The 20,920-nt window shown below is 51.7% G+C and overlaps 1 protein-coding gene across 4 annotated transcripts in view; it reads left to right on the top strand.

Moving 5' to 3' along the window:
- Nucleotides 1-14,933, top strand: part of Th (tyrosine hydroxylase) — a 44,233-nt gene extending 29,300 nt beyond the window's left edge. For 3 of the 4 annotated variants that reach the window (XM_031388957.1, XM_031388955.1, XM_031388956.1), the window contains 12 exons: nucleotides 9,442-9,666; nucleotides 10,591-10,765; nucleotides 11,028-11,116; nucleotides 11,232-11,299; nucleotides 11,624-11,674; nucleotides 12,050-12,195; nucleotides 12,266-12,401; nucleotides 12,563-12,632; nucleotides 13,018-13,074; nucleotides 13,228-13,323; nucleotides 13,573-13,706; nucleotides 14,519-14,933. In XM_031388957.1, coding sequence (XP_031244817.1) covers nucleotides 9,442-9,666; nucleotides 10,591-10,765; nucleotides 11,028-11,116; nucleotides 11,232-11,299; nucleotides 11,624-11,674; nucleotides 12,050-12,195; nucleotides 12,266-12,401; nucleotides 12,563-12,632; nucleotides 13,018-13,074; nucleotides 13,228-13,323; nucleotides 13,573-13,706; nucleotides 14,519-14,678 — 1,407 coding nt within the window. In that variant the 3' untranslated portion in view covers nucleotides 14,679-14,933. Of the gene's footprint in view, nucleotides 1-7,666; nucleotides 7,831-9,441; nucleotides 9,667-10,590; nucleotides 10,766-11,027; nucleotides 11,117-11,231; nucleotides 11,300-11,623; nucleotides 11,675-12,049; nucleotides 12,196-12,265; nucleotides 12,402-12,562; nucleotides 12,633-13,017; nucleotides 13,075-13,227; nucleotides 13,324-13,572; nucleotides 13,707-14,518 lie in introns of those variants that run through there. The other variant, XM_031388954.1, reaches the window with a different exon arrangement.
- The last annotated feature ends 5,987 nt before the right edge of the window (nucleotides 14,934-20,920 follow it).

Here is a 20,920-nt window from a genome sequence, read left to right as displayed (position 1 = left end):
AAGGTCCCACGACTCTCTCTACCCCCTCCATTTATACTGGGCAGCCATCAGTCAACAAGCCCAGCTGTGAAATCTTCTGCAGGCTTAACTCAAGTGAACTCATGAAGATATCAGTTGTTCAGCTTGGAGAATAGTGCTATGCAACAGGCGAGTTCACCTTGTTCCTTGAGAGTGGATCTCACACTGGCCTGAGCTTGCCAAATAGGTTACATTGTTTTTAGCTGAGTCCTAGGGGTCCTCCTGTCTCAGCCTCCTCACTGCTTGGATTACAAGCATGTACCAAAGTCTTCTAGGAATCAGACTAGGCCCGTATGCTGTGTAACAAGAACTCTGTGGACTGACCTACCTCTGTGGCACTACCTCAGTTTCTTCTCTTTGAGGCTCCACTTTAGTTCTGGCCTCCAGTGTAGGAATTCTCAGGGACACAAATGTGGGAAAGTGGCCATGTTGAGAGCCAAGTCCTGCAGAGCATTGCACTGAAGTCACTGGGGCTTTGGCTTCAAGCAGGCGTGGGAATCACTGTCATAGAATTCCAGAGTGGTGATGTGGGGTCATGCTGAGGTACAGTTTCCTAAAAGGGGTTCAGCTCCAAGGGTGGCAGGTGTTAGAGAGAAAGCCCAGGCTCAGGGACAGAACATGGGGAGAGACTTTCCAGTCCCAGGAGGCTCCCACATTCAAACTGACTACCCTTTGGTAGCTGGCATAAGAGACTGTACTAACTTCTGTCTTGGGCATTGTGCTATTGCTGTAAAGAGATACCATGACCAAGGCAACTCTTATAAAAGCAAATATTAAACTGGGGGCTTGCTTACAGTGTCAGAGGCTCAGCCCATTGTCATTACGGCGGGGAGCATAGCAGCATGCAGGCAGACCCTGGAGCAGAAGCCGAGTGCTACATCCTGATCTGTAGGCAGCAAGGGAGACAAATAGAGAGACTGAGCCTGGCATGGACTTTTGAAACCTCAAATACCACGCCCATTCCAACCAGGCCACACCCACTCTGACAAGGCCACAGTTCCTAACACTTTCCTAATAGTGCCATTCCTTGGTGACTAAGCATTCAAATACACCAGCCACACTGCAAAGCCATGGGATGGGAGCCCTCTCCACCCGGAGGAGCCTACCGTAATGACAAAGGTTATAGGGTTACTTCTGCTGAGTCCCCTGGACTCCAAACTCAAGTCTCTGCTCTCACCCCAGCCAAACTGCCCCTGGACCTCCCTTGCCAATGCCCTCCACACATGCAGAAACCACACCTCCTTTGGACATCTCTTCAGTCCAGGGGGACAAAGCTCCAGAGTCTGTTGCTGTCCCATCTCCTGTCACTTCCCATAGGCATCCTTTAGGGAGGCAGGGTCCTAGGAAGTATTTCTACTGTGGCTGGGCACATGAAAGGCAAGTGAGTCTGTAAGGCTTTCCCTGCTGAAAACTGAAGCCACTGTAACTAGGCTAACACAGCCCAGGGTTATGCTGTGGGGAGCAGAAGCCACCTTGTAGGTGAGAATAGAGGAATATACAGCACTGCAAACTGCAAGAAAGAGATCACACCCATTCAGAGTGGGAACCATTGCCCCTCCCTACCACAGAATGGGAGGATAACCATCACCCACAGGCTCCAGTGCTTCCGTGGGGCTGGGGTGGGCAGGCAGCCGTCTTGCAATTAGACATGATTGCTGTCACATCACCACCGTGGCCCTTGTGAGTGACTAATGGGAACTGAATGTCACTCTTATTGCTTTTACAGGCTAATTTGTCAGACTGTCGAATACGCTGGGAGGTGGCGTGGAGGGTGTTACGTGACTCACTGGTGCACAGACTGGGGGAGGCAAGGGCTTTAGAGGGGGTACTGAAGGGAACCAGGGATACCTGGAAGGACTAGGGGTCTGACCCATGACATTTTCTGAAAGTCTGAGGGGCATGGGAGCTGAGGTCACCCCACCTGTCACATATCCATGGCTGCTGAGTTTCTCAGGCCCTACTGAATACACACATGCTTACATGAAGGCTTGGGGATATAGAACACACGCCCTGCCCTGCACGTGCATATAGATAATGGCATGTGCACAAGGCATATACATGTGCATGCACATGTGCACACACATGTAGTATATTGCATGCAGACCAAATGCAGTTAGATATAGATCATGGGTCCCTGGCCTGGACACTCATGTAGCCAGCCACCAGTGAATCTGATGACATCTCTCTATCATCTCAGGGTTGGTGTGTAGGTTGCCAGGTGACATAGGTGCAGCTGTGAACCTCTGCTAATGTGAGGCGAGTGTTGGACTTCTCAGAGAAGGTCTGGTTCTAATGGTGACTTCCAGTTGTCTAGGACTAGCAGATGGACACTTGGCCCTGTAACCTGTCCTCTGTTCATCCCTCTCCCTCCCTGCCCTAGTTGTATTCTGGCTATTGGTCCTCCATCACCCTGACCTAGGCCCCTTGACCTTTGAGAACACTACGGACATGCAACTAAGGCCATCTCCCACTGGAAGCTCAGAAAAATGGCCAGCCATCTCTCAGCAGATGCAGGGTTCTTTGGAAGGACCAGAGCTCCCGAGAGCTACCATGGGTCGCTCCCAGGAATCCACTGTGAAAGTAGGGAAACTGAGGCCCAAGGTATGAGAGGCTGAGCTGATCTGGGGCTCTCTTACCTGCAGACAGTGGATCTTTAGGAATAAGGCAGGCAGAGAAATAGTGTTGGTCTTCTTACTAGCCAAAGAAGGAAGTGGCTTCCAGAAGCCAGGAGGGTGGGCTGCCTGGAAGATACTCTGGACCCGAAAGCCTGGTGGAAGTGGGGAGGCAGGGTGGTGGGGGCTCCTTGGGGAGAGACTTCAGGGCCCAGAGCCAGGATTGAGACATGGGGGCTGATCCAGCAGCTCTTGCCTCTGGTCTGACTTTCAGCTGCCCAATTATCCCTAAGTGTCTTCTATCGACCGCAGCTGGTGCTGTCCAGTACATGTTCTGCGCCTACAGCCCCGAGGCTGCTGCTCCATCCGATGGCCTCGTTAGGGCTAATTGCTCTGGCATTTGGGTCTGATGAGGACAAGAATGGCTGGATCCTGTGAGATGTCAGGGAGCTTCATTCTCTTTCCAGTCAGGTTGGTGAGTGGTGTCGGGGACACCTCCTCAGACCTTCACAAAGGGCCCCGCAGTCTGGAGACCACAAAGCCCAGGCTGAGCATCAGGTCCCTGCTTGACAGCCCATCCCAGTCTCCTGGGTGGCAGGGAAATGCAACCTCACTCTTCCTTCTGTCTTGGGCTCGCTCTGAACAGCACTCAGACAGCCCGTCATGATAGCCTGACCAACTTAAATCCCAGAGAGGGTCCTACGGCCTTCCAGGGCATGCCAGTTGGTGATTCCATGGACCTGCATCTTTGTGAGCAGGAACACTGGCCCCAGAGCCCATCAGGTGGCAGGCTTCTTGCGACTCTGACACCATGTATTTCTGTAGAGAGAGATTTGGGAGGACTTGTCAAAGTGGGTGGGGTTTGTGTTTGTGTATGTGTGTATGTGTATGTGTGTGTGGGGGGTGGGTCTATGTGTATAGCATATGTGTGAATACATGAACATAATATTATACATGTATGCCTATGTGATCCTGTTCAGATGTGTTGTTTATATGTGTTTATATATGTTGACCTGTGTGTGCCTGCCTCTCTGCACATGTGTGTATCTGTGTTCATGTGTATTTGCATGTGCATGTGGCTGCTCCTGTGTATGCATGTATATAAGTGCCTGTCTCTCTGCATCTAAGTGTATTTGTGTGTCTATGTATCTCTGTGATAAGCACCGTGAGTCTGTATATTTGTGCATGTATATGTTTGTATGTGCATGAACAGATGTCTGTCTCTATGCATATACCACATTTGTATGTGCCCATCTCTCTCTAAATGTATCTGTATATGGCCATATGTGTACACGTATGTCTTTATACATGTGTGTATGCCTATGTATGTCCTCATGTAGATGTGTGTGTGTGTGTGCTCATGTGCCTCTGTGTGTGCATGCTTCTGTGTGTCTATGGTAGAAGGCCATGATGGTGGCTGAAGGTGGCCTTTGACCCTAGGTTGTGGGGGCATGTGTTCCAAAATGCACACAGGTTTCCACGGTGCTCAAAGCTTTGGGGTAGATTTGGGGTGATTGGTGTGGCTGGGATCCTTGCTCCAGGACCAAGGATCAGGGCCCTCCCCCCACTAGTCCTCTGCCCCTTTAGTTCCCTGATGTCCTGGGCAGGGAGGCCCACATCAGCAGAGTGCATACGGGATAAGGCAGCAGCCTCCACACCAGCCGCACCAATGCCAGGGAGTGGGTGTGCTGTCATTATGGACAATTAAACACCGGGCTGAAAGAGGCTGTGGAGAGAGAGAGGCCCCTTCCGTTGCTCAGGCGCTGCAGGCCTAATCACTGTGGTGACAGAGGAGGGTAATTATCAGGACGACTGTGAATGGCAAAGGCATTACAGGGGTGCAAAGGGCTTGGGAAGGAGGGGGGCCTGCTATGCCCTCAGCACCCATCTGAGCCCAGAGCAGGCAAGGGCCCCCTGCACCAGCTTTGTGCTTCAGTGCTTCAGCTCTGTCTCCTTTCTTTACTTCTAGGGGCTGCTTCCCAAATACTCCTCTGGGCTCTGTGGCTTGGCTTCCAGCCTATCCACAGCCTGGACAGCTCTCTGCTGTCCAGAGCCTTCAAAGCCTTACTTTGACCAACTAGAAGCCTCTCCCCAGCTCTTCCCTGACCTCAAGTGTGCCTCTTCAGTTTAGCAGCTGCAGCTGGGGACCTGGAGCCCCACCCCTGCTATCTTCCTTGAAGACAGAGAAGTGTTGGGAGCTGAGGATGTGGGCTAGAGACTGGCTGTATGATCCAGAGAAGTAGGGTGCTTCTGGGCCTCAGATCTGCCTTCTGTAGGAGTGGATTTGTCTGAAATGGAGAGGCAGGTACTCCTCTGCAGGGCCTAGTGGGAGTCACCCTGAGTGCTTAAAAGATCCAGCTTGTCTTTCGGTGAGCTTTGAGAGGAGGTAGGGGCCTCCAGCATAGGACAGGGCTGAGTTCTGGTAGCCTGACCAAGGCAGACTTAAGGGGCCTCTTGGAGTCCTTCCCATCAAATAGGGGATGGGACACAGCTAAAGTATCCAGGGCTCCTCTGTGCCCATAGATATTTTAGATCTTGGCACAATGTGGTCTACCAGCTCTCTCTGTGTGTTTGTATGTATCTCACAGAAAGTGCACAGTGGCCTGAGTGTGCTATCAGGCTGGACATGGACAGAGGCAAGATTCTGGGGCAGCAGTTATCTCCCAAGAGAGTCCAAAGACATCATGTTTTCAAGTTTAGGCCTGGTGCTACTTGGGTGAGCTCAGACACAGACAAAGGTCTGGAGAGCACATGTCCTCCACCCCCACCAAGCTTCTATGCAAGCACCTCCAGCCGAGACATGAAAATGAATTAAAAAGCAATATTTGTGTCAGTGTAAGACATTTGCCGAAAGGTTAAATCCACATTTGTGGTGCTGAACAGCAGCCCCCTATTCGGGATTTGTTAGCTACAGCTCCCTCCTACCCTGTGCCACCTGAGCAAACGCCAGGCTGGGTGAGGTGAACCAGCCTGGGCTTGCCTCACCCTGGAATCCCCAGCACCCTCCAAAGGAGGACCAGGGGGGTAGGCATGCAGACCTGGGGACCCGGGGGGTGGGCATGCAGACCTGGGGACCCGGGGGGTGGGCATGCATACCTGGGGACCCTGGGGGTGGGCATGCAGACCTAGGGACTGGGCATTGATGCCCTTTGGGTTTGGGCAACAGTCCCCACTCCTCAGGATTGAAGGATAAGGTGCAGCCAGCTCTGCCGGCATGGTGGGAATACCTCCACATGACCCCTTTCTGGGCCATGGAGAACACTCTGAGAAAAGACCTGGGACCCCAGGCAGGCCAGGGCTGTGCTGGGCATTGAGACAGGAGTGGGCTGAGCCAGCAGAGTTGCTGACCCAGGAAGATTTCAGAGAGGGGCATGGAACATGGGGAGGGGTCCATAGTAAGAGAGCAGGCAATGCAGAGTAAATAGTCCCTGAGCTGGGGGTTATGGGATTTGCAGGAGCTTGCTCAGAGAAGGCAGATGAGAGATGCCGCACCAATCTGGATATCACAGAGCCTCAGACTCTCCTGGAACAGGAATTGTGGGGGCCAGAAAAGTCAGCAGGGGAGGTTAGGGAGAGTTCTTTTTGTACTGACTTGGCATTTATTCTGCTTCTAGGGGGCAATGGTGGGGGCAGTGAGGGATATGGAGCAAGGTAGTGATGTGGCAAGCAGTCTGGGCAGCTCCTGATTCCTGGTGTGAAAAAGCTGGGAAGGAAGAGGGCTGGGTCTGGTAAGTTCAGCATGCGGTTGGTTCCTGGAAGTTAAAGTGCTGACTAGGAGGTGGAATGAGACTTTAGTGATCAGCCAGAGGGGGAGCTAAGCAGGGTGGGGGCTGGGGAGTCCAGGTTTTTGGCTCTTGCTAACATACAGTGTGCTGGGTCCTCAGAACCTCAGGGTAGCCATTTTCAGGGTGAGCTCTGTCCTTTTGGCACTTCTGCAGACTCCAAGATCCAGAGGAATACTGATGGTACTCTTCCTCAGTTCCCTTAGTGAGAGGAGGACACCTTTCTCTGAAGGGCTTGGGCAGGTGTCCTGAGCAATTACCTGAAGGGAAGGACTCCAGGGACATAGGATGGGCTCAGCACAACTCACCTGCTATAGAGAAAGGTCCCCTCCTTGGTCTCCTTAGAGATCCTGTTTCCTTGGCTGAGGAAGCTAGGGTGGATCTTTGTGTTAGTGGGTGTGGAAAAACGCTCACTGGAAAAACAAAAGGTCCCTTAGTGTTAGACCTTGGGGTGCCATGGGAGAGATGGTCACTGCTTGTGCCCTTGGGGCCAGCTGAGAATGGGGCTGCCTCTAGCTCAAGACCATGATGCAGGGAGTGAGTGGAGGGACTCAGACTATTCTAGACTAAAGCAGAGTTCTGCTTCCTCAGGAAGGTGAGGTCAAAAGGCCCTAGGGAGGTGCCAGGGGCTAGGGTTGGCACCATCTCCCAGGCTGTGTCTTCAAGGAGATGATAATCAGAGGGATAGAAACTTGCAAAAGTGGGCTAGTCTTGGAAACACTATAGAGGAATAGCCTTCTGGAACATTCTGTGTCTCATAGGACCTGCCTGAGGATCCAGTTCCAGTGCCAGTACATATACTGGGGCAGTAAGTAGATAGTACACTTTGTTACATGGGCTGGGGGTGGGGAGGGGACATGGCCTGTGCCCTGGAGGTGACTTGAAGACATCCAAAACGCCAGTGAGGGGGCTTCTAGATTTATTTGTCTCCAAGGGCTATAGTCTTCCTAGCATGAGTCCTTGGAAAATCCAGCATGGTCGCTCCCCTGTGCCCTGGTTTGGTTAGAGAGCTCTAGCTGTCTCCTGTCCTGCAGAACACCAGCCAACCCCTGTCTTCATGCCGTGCCTAGGGCTGGGGGTGATTCAGAGGCAGGTGCCTGTGACAGTGGATGCAATTAGATCTAATGGGACGGAGGCCTCTCTTCGTCAGTCGCCCTCGCTCTGTGCCCACCCCCGCCTCCCTCAGGCACAGCAGGCGTGGAGAGGATGCGCAGGAGGTAGGAGGTGGGGGACCCAGAGGGGCTTTGACGTCAGCCTGGCCTTTAAGAGGCCGCCTGTCTGGCAAGGAAGGGCTGTGGAGACAGAACTCGGGACCACCAGCTTGCACTATGCCCACCCCCAGCGCCTCCTCGCCACAGCCCAAGGGCTTCCGAAGGGCCGTCTCAGAGCAGGATGCCAAGCAGGCCGAGGCTGTCACGGTGAGAAGGACATGCTGTCACTCATGGGTATCTGGAGCAGCTTCTGTACCTGTAGATGGGTGGATACCCCAGGCTGGGAGTCTACCCCGTGTCTGGTACCCAGGGTTGGAGTGGGTCTTGGTCCCATCCCGTCTCAGGGTTGGATTGGGTCCTAACCCTGATAGATAGTCCTGTGCTTGGATAAATGCCTCTCTCTGCTGTGCCCTGCTGGATTCTGAGAGAGACATCCTGTACCTGTCTCACTGTGCCAGCCTTCCAGGTGGCTTCTGTGGGTCCTATTGCCTGTCACAGACTGTGGTGTTCCTGCAATGCACACTTCTGAGGAGACCTGGCCAGCAGATGGCTGGTCTGCCTGTTGCTGTCCTGTGCAAACAGGGCCCAGGTTCTACCATGCCAGAAGAGGTCCCCAACTCTGGGACAATCCCTGTGCCTCCTCCTTTCACCCTTCTCACCTTCCACTGACCTGCTTCTGTGTTCCCTGTGAGCAGGGCTTAGGGAGCCACAGGGACCAAGGGGAGGTGCTGTCAAGACATCACTGTCCCCCTTTTCAGGGTGTGTGTGTATGGGGGGGTGATCAGCTCATAAGAAGGGCTTTCAGATTATCCTTGGGGTCCCGTCTTACTATTATTACCCTGGGTTGACAGAGACCTTAATAAGACTGGTGTGACCTTTAGAAATTTAATTTGCAGGCACTTCTCAGGAGACAACTGTGGGGTCGAAAGCGCCCCTTCACACTTCCTAGCTGCATGGCTCTCCCCTCGGCTCCCTGGGAACCGCCCTGTCTCATGTTCTTCCCAGCGAGCCTGGGGCTCTGGCTGCATTCACCCTGTCCTGCTGGAAGTCTGGAGGAGGCTGCAGAGGGCATGCTTCTCCCCATGACTATGACCCCCCTAAAGCCCAGGACCCAGAACCTTTTGGGGAATTCAGCTCTCCCCTGAAGTCCAGGAAGGTCTGAGTGCTGGGGGGTTGGGGGTACTGGTTCATAGCTGTGGCAGACACAGAGCCAGTGGAGGCCATACAGCGGTAGCCTGTACTCAGACAGGGGAGGATAAGGTAGCCAGGAGGAGGGGAGGCATTTCAAGGGGGCTATTTCCAGGTAGGAAGACAGCCTGGACAGGACACCTGGCTAAGAGCCACTTTTCCCAGTGATGGTGTGTCCATGGGACTCAGCCTCATGTCTCTTTCAGAGAGTCAGGAGGGGAAGGATGCTTGGTGAAGCTGTGTTCTCATTCTCAACCTGAATGGACCACCCAACCTACTCACTCCCCATGATGTCTGAGGCTTTGCACTCCTCCAGTCTCTCGTGGCACTGCCCATATAAATCAGGAAAAACAACCTGAATCACAGTCCTCTGTCACTAGTTCAGTTAGGTCTAAGTCTAGGAGGTAGGTGACAGGGCACCTCTACCTTGGGAGATGGCGGCTAGGAGCCCTTGTCTTCCGGTTCTACCACAGTTTCCAGCCCTAGCTGCCCGGCAGGCCCTGTCAGAACACTGACTAGCAAGTTCTGTCCTCTACCCCTGCATGGCATCCAGTGGTTTGACCAGGACCCTGGAGGGCAGGATCAGCGGAGGCAGCAGCATGGAGATACAAGCATATCTCTGACTCTCAGTCCCCAAGGTTCATCGGACGGCGGCAGAGTCTCATCGAGGATGCCCGCAAGGAGCGAGAGGCGGCGGCAGCGGCGGCAGCAGCGGCTGTAGCCTCCTCAGAACCTGGGAACCCACTGGAGGCGGTGGTATTTGAGGAGAGGGATGGGAATGCTGTTCTCAACCTGCTCTTCTCTCTGAGGGGTACAAAACCCTCCTCACTGTCTCGGGCTGTGAAAGTGTTTGAGGTGAGGCCTGTGGGTTGGCTTGGTATGCTAGGGTAGCATGCATAAGATATGTAAGAATGGCTGTGTCCCCCTCCACACCCCAGAACTGAAATATGGCTGCTCAGGCCAACAGGGACTGGGTCTTGGGGACTACCCTTCAGCCCCTCCAGTTAACCTCAGCTCCCTGACACCCACTACTGTATGTAGACAGCCTCTTACCCATCTGCCCAAGGGTCTATGAAGCAGCTGATTGCATTGTTGCTTTGGCTAATGACCTGCCCCTCCCCCTAAAAAAAGCCCTCTCGAATGACATTAAAGCCAGAACCCTGCGAGCTCCCAGAATTGACAGCCTGGCCTAAGTGTTTTGTTGCTGGGCAACAGAAGGTGAAGATGAAGTTGACCCCTGTCCACCAGTCCTGAGTTTCCTGTTTACCCTGTCATAGCCTGAGACGTGTGTCCTTGATATGGTGGAGTGGGATCCAGGCCTTTGGGCATGGCCAATAAGTCAAATGAGACCATTAGGGGATAGAGCCTTCTGTCAGCAGGGGAATCAGGCTATCTGCTATGCTCTCTCTCCAGATAGACAGAACTGTCCAGAAAGGGGGCCAAAGGCACAGCTGTAATGAATCCTGGATGGATGCACAAGACAAAACCCAATCTTTTGGTGACACCTATTGGTGTCATGTATTGGTGACACCTTCCAAAATTCATAGGCAAGGGTACAAACAAAAAAACCACCATTAACAACCCCCCTGGACAAACAAACAAACAAACAACTATCCAGGCCTGCCAGGGTCCTCCATCTTCCTTTTCCCACTATTATGTCTCTCCATCTCTCCCTACCTGTCATCATCTCTCACTTCCTCTCTCCATCTTCTCCACCTCTCTCCATTGCTCCTCCCCATCTGTCTCTCTCCTTCTCTCTTCCTGCTTTTGCTCCCGAAGACATTTGAAGCCAAAATCCACCACTTAGAGACCCGCCCTGCCCAGAGACCACTGGCGGGAAGCCCCCACCTGGAGTACTTTGTGCGCTTTGAGGTGCCCAGCGGAGACCTGGCTGCCCTCCTCAGTTCTGTGCGTCGGGTGTCTGATGATGTGCGCAGTGCCAGAGAGGACAAGGGTGAGGCTGGATTTCTGTCCTTGAGTGAAATCAAATAACCTTGCGGCATGGGGGGTGGGGGGCAGAGTATCCTGCTGGGGGTGGGGACCCTGAAGTGTCCACAGAGTTGGCCCACCATGCTGGCTTCACCTTCTGCTGCTTTTTATGTATCCTAGTAAACTCTGCCCTCTAGGAGGTACCTATGGGAGGCTGGACCCAGGATGGCTAAACCTTCTTATGGGTCCATGCTTACCTGGGCCCTTTGCCTCTTTTGCTTGTGAAGTTCCCTGGTTCCCAAGAAAAGTGTCAGAATTGGACAAATGTCACCACCTGGTTACCAAGTTTGACCCTGACCTGGACTTGGACCATCCGGTGAGCCTGTGTCCCATAGCTGAGGCCTGTGGGGTGGGCACAGGTAGGGACTGACCCTGGTCTTTGGAGCAGGGTATGCCTAACTTCCTCCTGATGTGTGTTCCTTGGCCATCAGGGCTTCTCTGACCAGGTGTATCGCCAGCGCCGGAAGCTGATTGCAGAGATTGCCTTCCAGTACAAGCAGTAAGGAGCCTGCATGTGGGGCTGAGCCTGTAGGGAGAGAAGGAGAGGAGGGAGAAGGTGGCTGGTTAGCTGTCACACAGCTTCCCATGTCAGCTTGTCTGTCTTGTCTCTGCTCTGTGCTTGGCATTATTCTTAGTCACAGCTAAGGAGACTGGGGTGTAGAGAGGCTAAGCAGCTGGTTTGGGTCAGTGTACCCCAGCCAGACCATTCCATACTCCAAAGGCCACTGAATAGCTGATAGAGCTTTAGATGAAGTACCTCACCCCATCTTTCCTGCTCTCTGAGATGGAGGGGGGCCCTATTGACCACGGATCCCCTCCACAGGGGTGAACCAATTCCGCATGTGGAGTACACAGCGGAGGAAATTGCTACCTGGTAAGACCCTGCTGATGGTTGGGTTGGAGCCGGGTAGGGCTGGGCGTGAGAAAAGAGCCAGGAAGACAGCTCCCAGAACCCCTGTCTGTGAGGGCCACTTCTGGTAACTTTGGTACAACAGAAGAGACTAAAGCCAGTTAGAGGAGGGGCTTCCAGTGGCCCAAAATATCAGGCCATTCAGAGATGTCCCTATTGGCCCTTTTCCCAGCCTCTGGGTTCCCTCACACCACAGAAATGCACTATGCACTGATGGAGGCTCACTGTTCAGGAGGATGGTGGAAGTGGGCAGAGCATCCGTAGGGGCTGTGAGCAGGTGGAGTGGTCATGGAAGAACCCCCATAGCTGGCAATTCCCTAAGCCCCTTGTGGCCTACAGGAAGGAGGTCTATGCCACGCTGAAGGGCCTCTATGCTACCCACGCCTGCCGCGAGCACCTGGAGGCTTTCCAGCTCCTGGAACGGTACTGTGGCTACCGAGAGGACAGCATCCCACAGCTGGAGGACGTGTCCCGCTTCTTGAAGGGTGAGATGCAGAGGAAGTAGGGCAGGGAGGGGCATCCCCTCTGCCTACTCTGACGTGTGGTCCCTCACAGAGCGGACTGGCTTCCAACTGAGACCCGTGGCCGGTCTACTGTCTGCCCGTGATTTTCTGGCCAGTCTGGCCTTCCGTGTGTTTCAATGCACACAGTACATCCGTCATGCCTCCTCACCTATGCATTCACCTGAGCCGTGAGTATGCTGCCTGGGCAGGGGACCCTGAACTTGTTGCCCGGTAATATCAGTGTGCAATGATGACAGAGGTGTAGAGGAGCTAAAGCTTCCTTGTCCCCAGGGAAGGACAGAGAGCCTGCCCATTCCATCTTTTTTTTTTCTCTCATGGCCTCACACAGGGACTGCTGCCACGAGCTGCTGGGACATGTACCCATGTTGGCTGACCGCACATTTGCCCAGTTCTCCCAGGTATGTGTAAGGCCTCAACGCAGAAACTAAGGGTTATTTGGTTGAGCCAGAGACTCAAAAGTTTTACTTGTCGGAGTACTCCTCCAGCTAGACATTGTGCCCCTATGGATCCATGAGACTTGCAGATAGCTAAATGCTGAAGCAGAGACTGTTTCCTTAACAGGGAGGGACTGGCTAGGAACACAAGTCCCAGGGGGAAAGGATTTTGTGGGTTTTGCTGCCACCTGCTGGTAATTCTGGGAACGGAAAGCCCTGAACTCTTGGCTACCTTGGCTGTGGAGTGTTTGCTGCAGGGTCCCCTGGAGAGGTAGCATCCAGTGCCCTTGCCTCAAGCACAATGTCAGAGCAGAGTCTTTTCATACTCTAGCCTCTTCTCTACCCACAGGACATTGGACTTGCATCTCTGGGGGCCTCAGATGAAGAAATTGAGAAACTCTCCACGGTTCGTTTTCAGGGCCCTGGAGGGAGGGAGGAGTTTAGACCTTCCTTTTTGTCCCCAAGAACAGCCTTACCTGTTGTGGCTGCCACACACACACAAGGGGCTGTGCTTGGTCCCAGGTATTTCAGGTGATTCTTACGACTGACTATCTGGCAGGTGTACTGGTTCACTGTGGAGTTTGGGCTGTGTAAACAGAATGGGGAGCTGAAGGCTTATGGTGCAGGGCTGCTGTCTTCCTATGGCGAGCTCCTGGTGAGATTTCCCTGCTCCCAGCCCCCAGCAAAGGAGATCAGGGCTGAGGGATCAGAGTGTGGAGGGCCCTGCTCTCGTTGGAAGAGTCCTCGGCTCAGGGCTGAGATTTGGGCTGTTCTAGAGAGTGTGTGCCTCTGCCCAGACCCCACTGTACAGTAGCCCAGGACCCTTGAGGGAGGGGGGAGCCCCACACCCACAGCACCCATTTTCCCTGAGCACTTGGGTGTAATGCCTGTGGCCTCTTTCTAGCACTCCCTGTCGGAGGAGCCCGAGGTCCGGGCCTTTGACCCAGACACAGCAGCTGTGCAGCCCTACCAAGATCAAACCTACCAGCCGGTGTACTTTGTGTCTGAGAGCTTCAGTGATGCCAAGGATAAGCTCAGGTGGGTGGAGCCTTCAGGAGTCAGCCCCACCCGCCCTCACCTGTGCAAGCCGGGCCCTGTCTCCATTTGAGAGCCCATTTAGTACACTGAGCAACACCCCCTTTGTAACAAGAGCACATGCTCGAGACTACCCTGATCCCAGCCCTCAGCAAAGGAGATCAGGACTGGGGGTCAGGGTTTAGAGAGCCCAGCTCACATCAGAAAGTCTGAGAAGAGAGAGACCGGCAGCATAGGGTCAAAGCAAGGTCAAAGTCAGGTCCGGGCCAGCTATCTGTGCCTCAGCAGAGCCGGAGTCTCTCATCCTCTGAGTAGCATAGGCTAGAGTGAGATGAGGACAGATAAAGGAGAAAAAGGCAGAGTGACGGGTAAGAGCTGCCATGAGGGCAAAAAGATTATAGAGGAAGTGGGCAGTCCAAAGGCAGGGGACATAGTTATACAGGGGTCTGCAGAGCGGAAGAGGAGATGATAGGTTGGTCCTTATCACTTCTCCCCGCCTGCTGTGCTCATCTGGCATGTCCGCTCCACTTTAGGGACTCTCTAGGGCACACGGTCGAGGAGAGCTTCCTGAAGGAAGAACTCAGCTGAGAAATGGAGTGCTTTGTAGAGGCCTGCCCACAAGAACTGCTGGGGCTTTAGTCTCCTGAGGCTAGAATGGGCTTTAGGGGCTTGGGAGACTCGGAAACACCATTTCCCTGTTGCTCCTGGAGGTTGCAGATCCTATCCTGAGCCACCTGACTCTAGCCTGCTTTCTTATCCCCATATCCAATCTTCTGTGATTGAAGGATTCATACTGGCTCCCCCAACCCCTACAGGAACTATGCCTCTCGTATCCAGCGCCCATTCTCCGTGAAGTTTGACCCATACACACTGGCCATTGATGTACTGGACAGTCCTCACACCATCCGGCGCTCCTTGGAGGGGGTCCAGGATGAGCTGCACACCCTGGCCCAAGCACTGAATGCCATTAGCTAAATGCATTGGGTACTACCCACAGGTGCCAGAGGCCTTTCCCAAGTTCCTAACCCCTTCTCCAACCATCCCTGGCCCAGAGGCTCTCCCCTGTGTGTGGCTGGGCCCTTTGATGGGCTACTCTTGGGTCACCCTCCCCCCACTGCTTTTCAACCATATCTTACTACTGCATGCGCTCCAGGGTGGTCCTGCATTCCTCCTGCTCTCCATGCTGTATACCACCCTGATTATTATCTCAATAAAGGAAGGAAAGGTCTCCAGGAGTGCCCCTGGCCTCTGTGTCACCACAAAGATAGTACCTAGCACTCATATCTGCAATGGCTTCATTTGGAGGTTCTGAGGATTTTCTTCTCCCCCACCTCTTTCTTCCAATTCAGCCTCCTGGACACTCCAGACCAGACAGCAGGTACTGGTCTTATATCTCTGTCAATTTTGAGCTCTCAAACAGTGCAGGGGGTAGAGGTGGGAGTGGGGGTGGGTTGAACAAAGCCCTAGATGAGCTGTCCCAGAAGCATGTTTAAAAAGCTGGGGAAGATCTTGGGTCATATTGAAACCCAGAGAAGACCTTAATTTGTTACAGTAGGGAGAGCTTTTGTGTCACTGAAACCCTGTCAAGGTTCTAGTTTCCAGTGAGGTCCAGGGTCAGGCCATAATCCACAGTAAGATCCTATAGAAGGCCTTTTGCCTTCTCAAAGATGTGGGGGAAGATTGTAGGCCAGAGTAGGATCTTAGGGAAGCCTTATATCCCAGTGAGACACTCGAAAGGCCTTAGGCACCAGTGAAATCCTGAGAAAGGTTGTTGGCTTATGCCAGGCATCAAGGACGACTTAAGAATCCACTGAGACCTTAAGTAAGGGTTCAATGAGAACCTAGATATTGTAGAAGACCTTTGACCTTAGTAAGACCATGGAAGAAAGCTTTAGGACTCAGGGAAACCCTAGAAAGCCCTTATCCACAGTGAGACCCTAAGAAAAAACTTAGGCTCCTGTGACATCTAGAGAATGATCTAGGCACCACAGAGACTCTGAGAAATGTCTTTGTCCCACTGAGAATGAAGGATGGTCTGAGGCCCTTATTAAGCCCCAGAGAAGACTTTAGGCTCCAAGGAGACACTGAAGGTTCCATGTTTTGGTGGCATCCTAGGAAGGCTTTAAGCTCCATTGAAAACATCTGTAAAGCCTTTAGACTCAGTGAGTCCAAAGGAGTCACCTAAGACCATTGGAAAACATAGATATTTACATTATGATTGATACAAGTAGTAAAATTAGTTATGAAGTAGAAATGAAAATACTTTTATGGTTTGGGGGTCACCACAACATGAGGAACTGTATTAAAGGGTCACATCATTAGGAAGGTTGAGAACCATTGCCTTAGGAGAAGGCCTTAGCCCACAGTGAGACCCTGGAGAAGGCCTTAGGCCCCAGTGGAAACCTGGGGAAGGCCTTAGGCAACAGTGGATCACTGGGGAAGATGCTAGACCTCAATGAAACTATAAAGATGTCCTTAGGTCACACTGAGACCCTGGAAAGCCCTAGGCCCTATTGAAATCCTTGTTTAGGCCTTAGGGCCTAGTTAGAACCTGAGGAAAGTATCAGGTTCCAGTGAGAACTTGAGGAAGATCTTTGGCCTCCATGAAAACTCTAGTATGACCCTGGAGCAGGTACAAGTGAAACCAAATGGAAGGCCTTAGGCCATAGTAAGATGCTTAGAAAGATAGTAGACCTCTGTGAGACCCTGGGGAAAAATTTAGGCCCCCAAAAGACTCTGGGAAAGGCCTTAGGCACCAGAGAAGTTCTGCAAACCCTCAGGCCACAGTGAGACTCAGCGAAAGTCATATACTCTGCTGAGATCCAAGGAGGATCTTAGGCCCCTGTGAGACCCTGGAAGAGGATACAGGTTCTAATAAGACTCCAGGGAAGAAGCCCTTAGGACTCAGTGAGAGTGAGAATGGGAAGAGATTAGGTCCACCTTCATAGCCTATGGAGAGTTTAGGCCACAGTGAGAGTCTGGGAAAGGCCTCAGGCTCTAGAAGATCTAGGAAGTGCCCCAGGCCACAAAAGGAAGGCTTTAGATCACAACAAAACTCCATGGAAGGCCCGAGGCCCCAGTGATACCCCAAGAATGAACTTTGGCCTTTGGTGAGTGTGTGGTGGTTTAAACGAGGAATATTCTCCATAGATGAGACACTTGGACACTTGGTACCTAGTTGGTCATGCTATTTGGGGAGGTTTGAGAGGTTGGCCTTGGGATAGGTTCTGAGTGAAAAACCTTTCCTACTGCAGTTCATGCTCTCTACACTTGCTTATGGTTGAGGATGTGAGCTCTCAGCTCCCTTCTCCACTTGCCATTCTTGTCTGCTACCATGCTTTCCCAGTGTGATGGTGATGGACTCCTCTCTTTGGCATCTGTCTTAAGGTTTCTATTCCTGCATAAAACATCACGACCAAGAAGCAAGTTGAGGAGGAAAGGGCTTATTCAGCTTACACTTCCACATTGCTATTCATCACCAAAGGAAGTCAGGACTGGAACTCAAGCAGGTCAGGAAGGAGGAGCTGATGCAGAGGCCATGGAGGGATGTTACTTTACTGGTTAGCTTCCCCTGGCTTGCTAAGCTTGCTTTCTTATAGGACGCAAGACTACCAGCCCAGGGATGGCACCACCCACAATGGGCCCTCCCACCCTTGATCACTAATTGAGAAAATGCCTTACAGCTGGATCTCATGGAGGTATTTCCTCAAGGGAGGCTTCTTTCTCTGTGATAACTCCAGCTTGTGTTGACACACAAAACCAGCCAGTACAGAGCCAAAGCCCAAATAAATTTTTTTCTATAAGTCGCCTTGGTCATAGGTATTTTATTATAGCACAGGAAAAGTAACCAATACAGCCTTACTTCCACTTGAGAACAGATGACCTTCTGAAGCCCCAGAGAGATGCTGAAGGCCAATGGACTCAGTAGGACTGGGGGCAAATCTTTAAGCCAGAGCTGAATCCAAAATAGGACTGAAACCACAGTGGGTCCTTGGGAAAGGCATAGGCCACAGAGCAACACTATAGATGGTTTTAGGCCTAGTGAAACCCTGAAAAAAATCCACTCCTAAGGGAGACCACAGGAAGACCATAGGCCTCATTAGGACACTGGATAAGACCTTAAGACCAAGTAAAATTTTAAAGAAAGTCTTAAGACCTAGTGAGAATTCAGGGAACATGATAGGTCTCAGTGAGGGGAGAAAGCCTTAGGCTCCAGTGAGAACCTAGGGAAAGTCCTCAGGCCCCAGAGAGCATCTGGGAAGGGCCTTAGGCTCCAGTGAGAAACTCTGGAAGCTATAGACCCTAGGGAGAAACTGGAAAAGCCTTAGACTACAGTGAGAACCTGGAAAAACTTTAAGTGCCAGTGGGAACCTGGGGAAGGCCTTAGGCCCCAATGAGAAGCTTAGGAAGGCCGTAAGACAAGAGTGAAGACATGAGAAAGGCCTTGGTCCATAAGAAGACCTGGAAAGGACTTGGGATGCAGTGCAATCTCGGGGAAAGCCTTAAGACCAAGTGGGAACCTGGGGAAGGCCTTAGACACTAGTAAGATCTTGGGAAGATCTTAGCCTCACTGAGAATCTGGGGAAACTAGGTTGCCCTTGGGCCAAAGGAAGTCCTATGGAAGGCCTTCAGCCCTAGTGAGACGCTAAAGAAGGCTTAGGCCCCAGTGAGGATGTAGAAAATATCTTAGGCGTGTGTGAACCACCTTAGGTCCCAGTGAATCCCAGGGAAAGTCTTACTTACTAGTGAGAAACTGGGGAAGGCCTTAAAACCCAGTGAGAACCTGAGATCATGCATTAATATCCCTGTGAGAATCTAGACAAGGCCTTAACCCCAGTGAGATCATGGGAAAACCTTAGATCCCATTGAGAACCTTGGTAGTTTTAGACACAGTGAAAACTTGGAAAAGCCTTTGACTCAGAGAGAACCTGTGGAATGTTATAGGCTCCAGTGAGAACCAAGAAAGCCTTAAGCCCCATGAGAATTTGGGGAATGCATTAGGCACCAGTGAGAAACTACAGAAAGCTTTAGGCCCCAGGGAGAATTTAGAAAATAACTTAAAACCTAGCAACAACCTAAGGAAAGCCTTGGGAATCAGAACCTGGGAAAGTTCTTAGGCCCTAGTGAGATATGGGGGGAACGTCCTAGGCTCCATAGAGACCCAGGTCTCAATTAGAATCTGTGAAAGGTTTTGGGTCACAGTGAGAACTGAGAAAGTTCTTAGGCTCCAGTGAGATTCTTGGAAAGACCTTAAGACCAATTGCGACACTTTGGAAGCCCTGAGGCTTCAGTGAGAATCTTGTGAAGGTCTTTGACCACAGTGAAAATCTGGGGGGAAGCCTTCAACCTCAGTGAAAAGCCAAGGAAGGACCTATGCCCCAGATCTCACCCGCAAAAGGCCTTAAAGACATATTAAGACCCAATGGAAAATCTTAAGACAAAATAAGAACCTGGAGAGATCTTAGGCCCTAGTGGGAACCTGGGAGATGCCTTAGACCACAGCAAGAATGTGATAAGGGCCTTATGATCTAGTTAGAACTTGGCAAAAGTCTTAGGCCACCAGTGATGCCATAAGAATACTTTAGGCCAGTGAGATCCTGGGAAAATCTTAGGCCCCATGAGAATCTTGGAAAGCCCTTATGCCTCAGTAAGAACATGGGCAAAGCCATACACCCCAATGAGAACCTGTGGAAGGCCTTAAACACTACAGAGCTTTTATGGGAACATAGAAAAGTCTTAGACCACAATTAGAACCTGAGGAATGCATTAGGCTCCCATGAAACCCTGGGTTTTTATCATTATATCTCACTGAGAGTCTGGGGAAGACCTTGGACTTCAGTGAGAATGTAGAGAAGCTCTAGGCCCTGTGATGGTTTGAATAGGAATGGCACAATAGGATCATAGACTTGAAAGAATAGTCACAGGGAGTAGTATTATTTGAAAGGAAGTGTATTGCTGGAGGTGAACTTTGAGGTTTTCAAAAGCTCAAGCCAGGCCCAGTGTCACTCTCTCTTGCTGCTGCCAGTGGATCCAGATGTAGAACTCTCAGCTGCCTCTCTAGCACCAAGTCTGCCTGTGTGCCGCCATGTTCCCTGCCATAGTGAGAATGGACTAATCTTCTGAAACTGGAAGCAAGCCCCAATTAAATGCTTTCCTTTATGAGAATCACTGTGGTCATTGTATTTCTTGACAGCAATAGAACTCTGACTAAGACAGGCTCCACAGTTACGTGTGTGATGTATGCCCCACGCTATAATCTCCTTGGACACTTTCCAAATGTGCTAACATTCTCATTTTCACATCAAAGGCTCAGAGAAGAATATTAGGCCCCAGTGAGAATCCAGGGAAAGCCTTAAGACCCAGTGAGAAACTGTAAAGGATCTTAGGTCTTAGGGAGAATATGGAAAAGGACTTAAGATTCAATGACAACCTTGGGAAAGCTTTATGTCCCAATGAGAACCTGTGGAAGACTTTGGGCCCCAAAAGAAGTCTGGAGAAGTATTTAGGTCTCAATGAGATCCTTGGCAAGGCTTTAAGGCCCAGTGAGACCCAGGGAGGGCCTTAGGCCAGTAAGATTGTGGATAAGGTTTAAAGAATGAATGAGATTTAGGGGACCACTTTAGGTCTCAGTGAGACCCAGGGAAATCCTTGCTTACTGGTGAGAACCTGGGGGTTAATATTGGACTCCAGCAAGAACTTGGGGAAGACTTTAGACCCCAGTGAGATTTTGGAGGCCTTTAATCTCTAGTTAGATAATTGGAAGGCCATAGACACCACTGAGTACCAGGGGAAGGCTGTAGGGCCCAGTGAGACTCTGAGAAAGGCCTAGAGTTCAGTAAGAATTTGGAGGAAGGCCTTAGGCCCTCTTTGGCTGTGTGTATGCCTCAATGCTAGGGTGCCATCAGCAAGTCTCTTGGGGGAGACAGACCCAATCTATAGATCTCTGGCCCAGCTGGAACAAAAGGTTTTGAGAGTCTTTGGTCTGGCCAGAATGGTCAAAGTATTCCAGCTCTCTGAACAGAAAAGAAGCCTGTGAAGGGCAGGTAGTAGAGTCTCTCCCAAAACTATTGAAACACCTATGTTAGAGGCAACAGTGGCAGCACTGTAGTGGGTGTGGCCAAAAGCCAGAGCCAGGGCCACTAAGCAAGTGATGGGGTATGGCTATGACTGGCAGCAAACGGGTAGCTGCAGGCTGTGGCAAACCAAAGTGCAAGCCT

The sequence above is a fragment of the Mastomys coucha genome, unplaced genomic scaffold, assembly GCF_008632895.1.
Source record: "Mastomys coucha isolate ucsf_1 unplaced genomic scaffold, UCSF_Mcou_1 pScaffold21, whole genome shotgun sequence".
NCBI classification, from domain to species: domain Eukaryota; kingdom Metazoa; phylum Chordata; class Mammalia; order Rodentia; family Muridae; genus Mastomys; species Mastomys coucha.
This window is presented reverse-complemented; position numbering and strand designations above follow the sequence as displayed.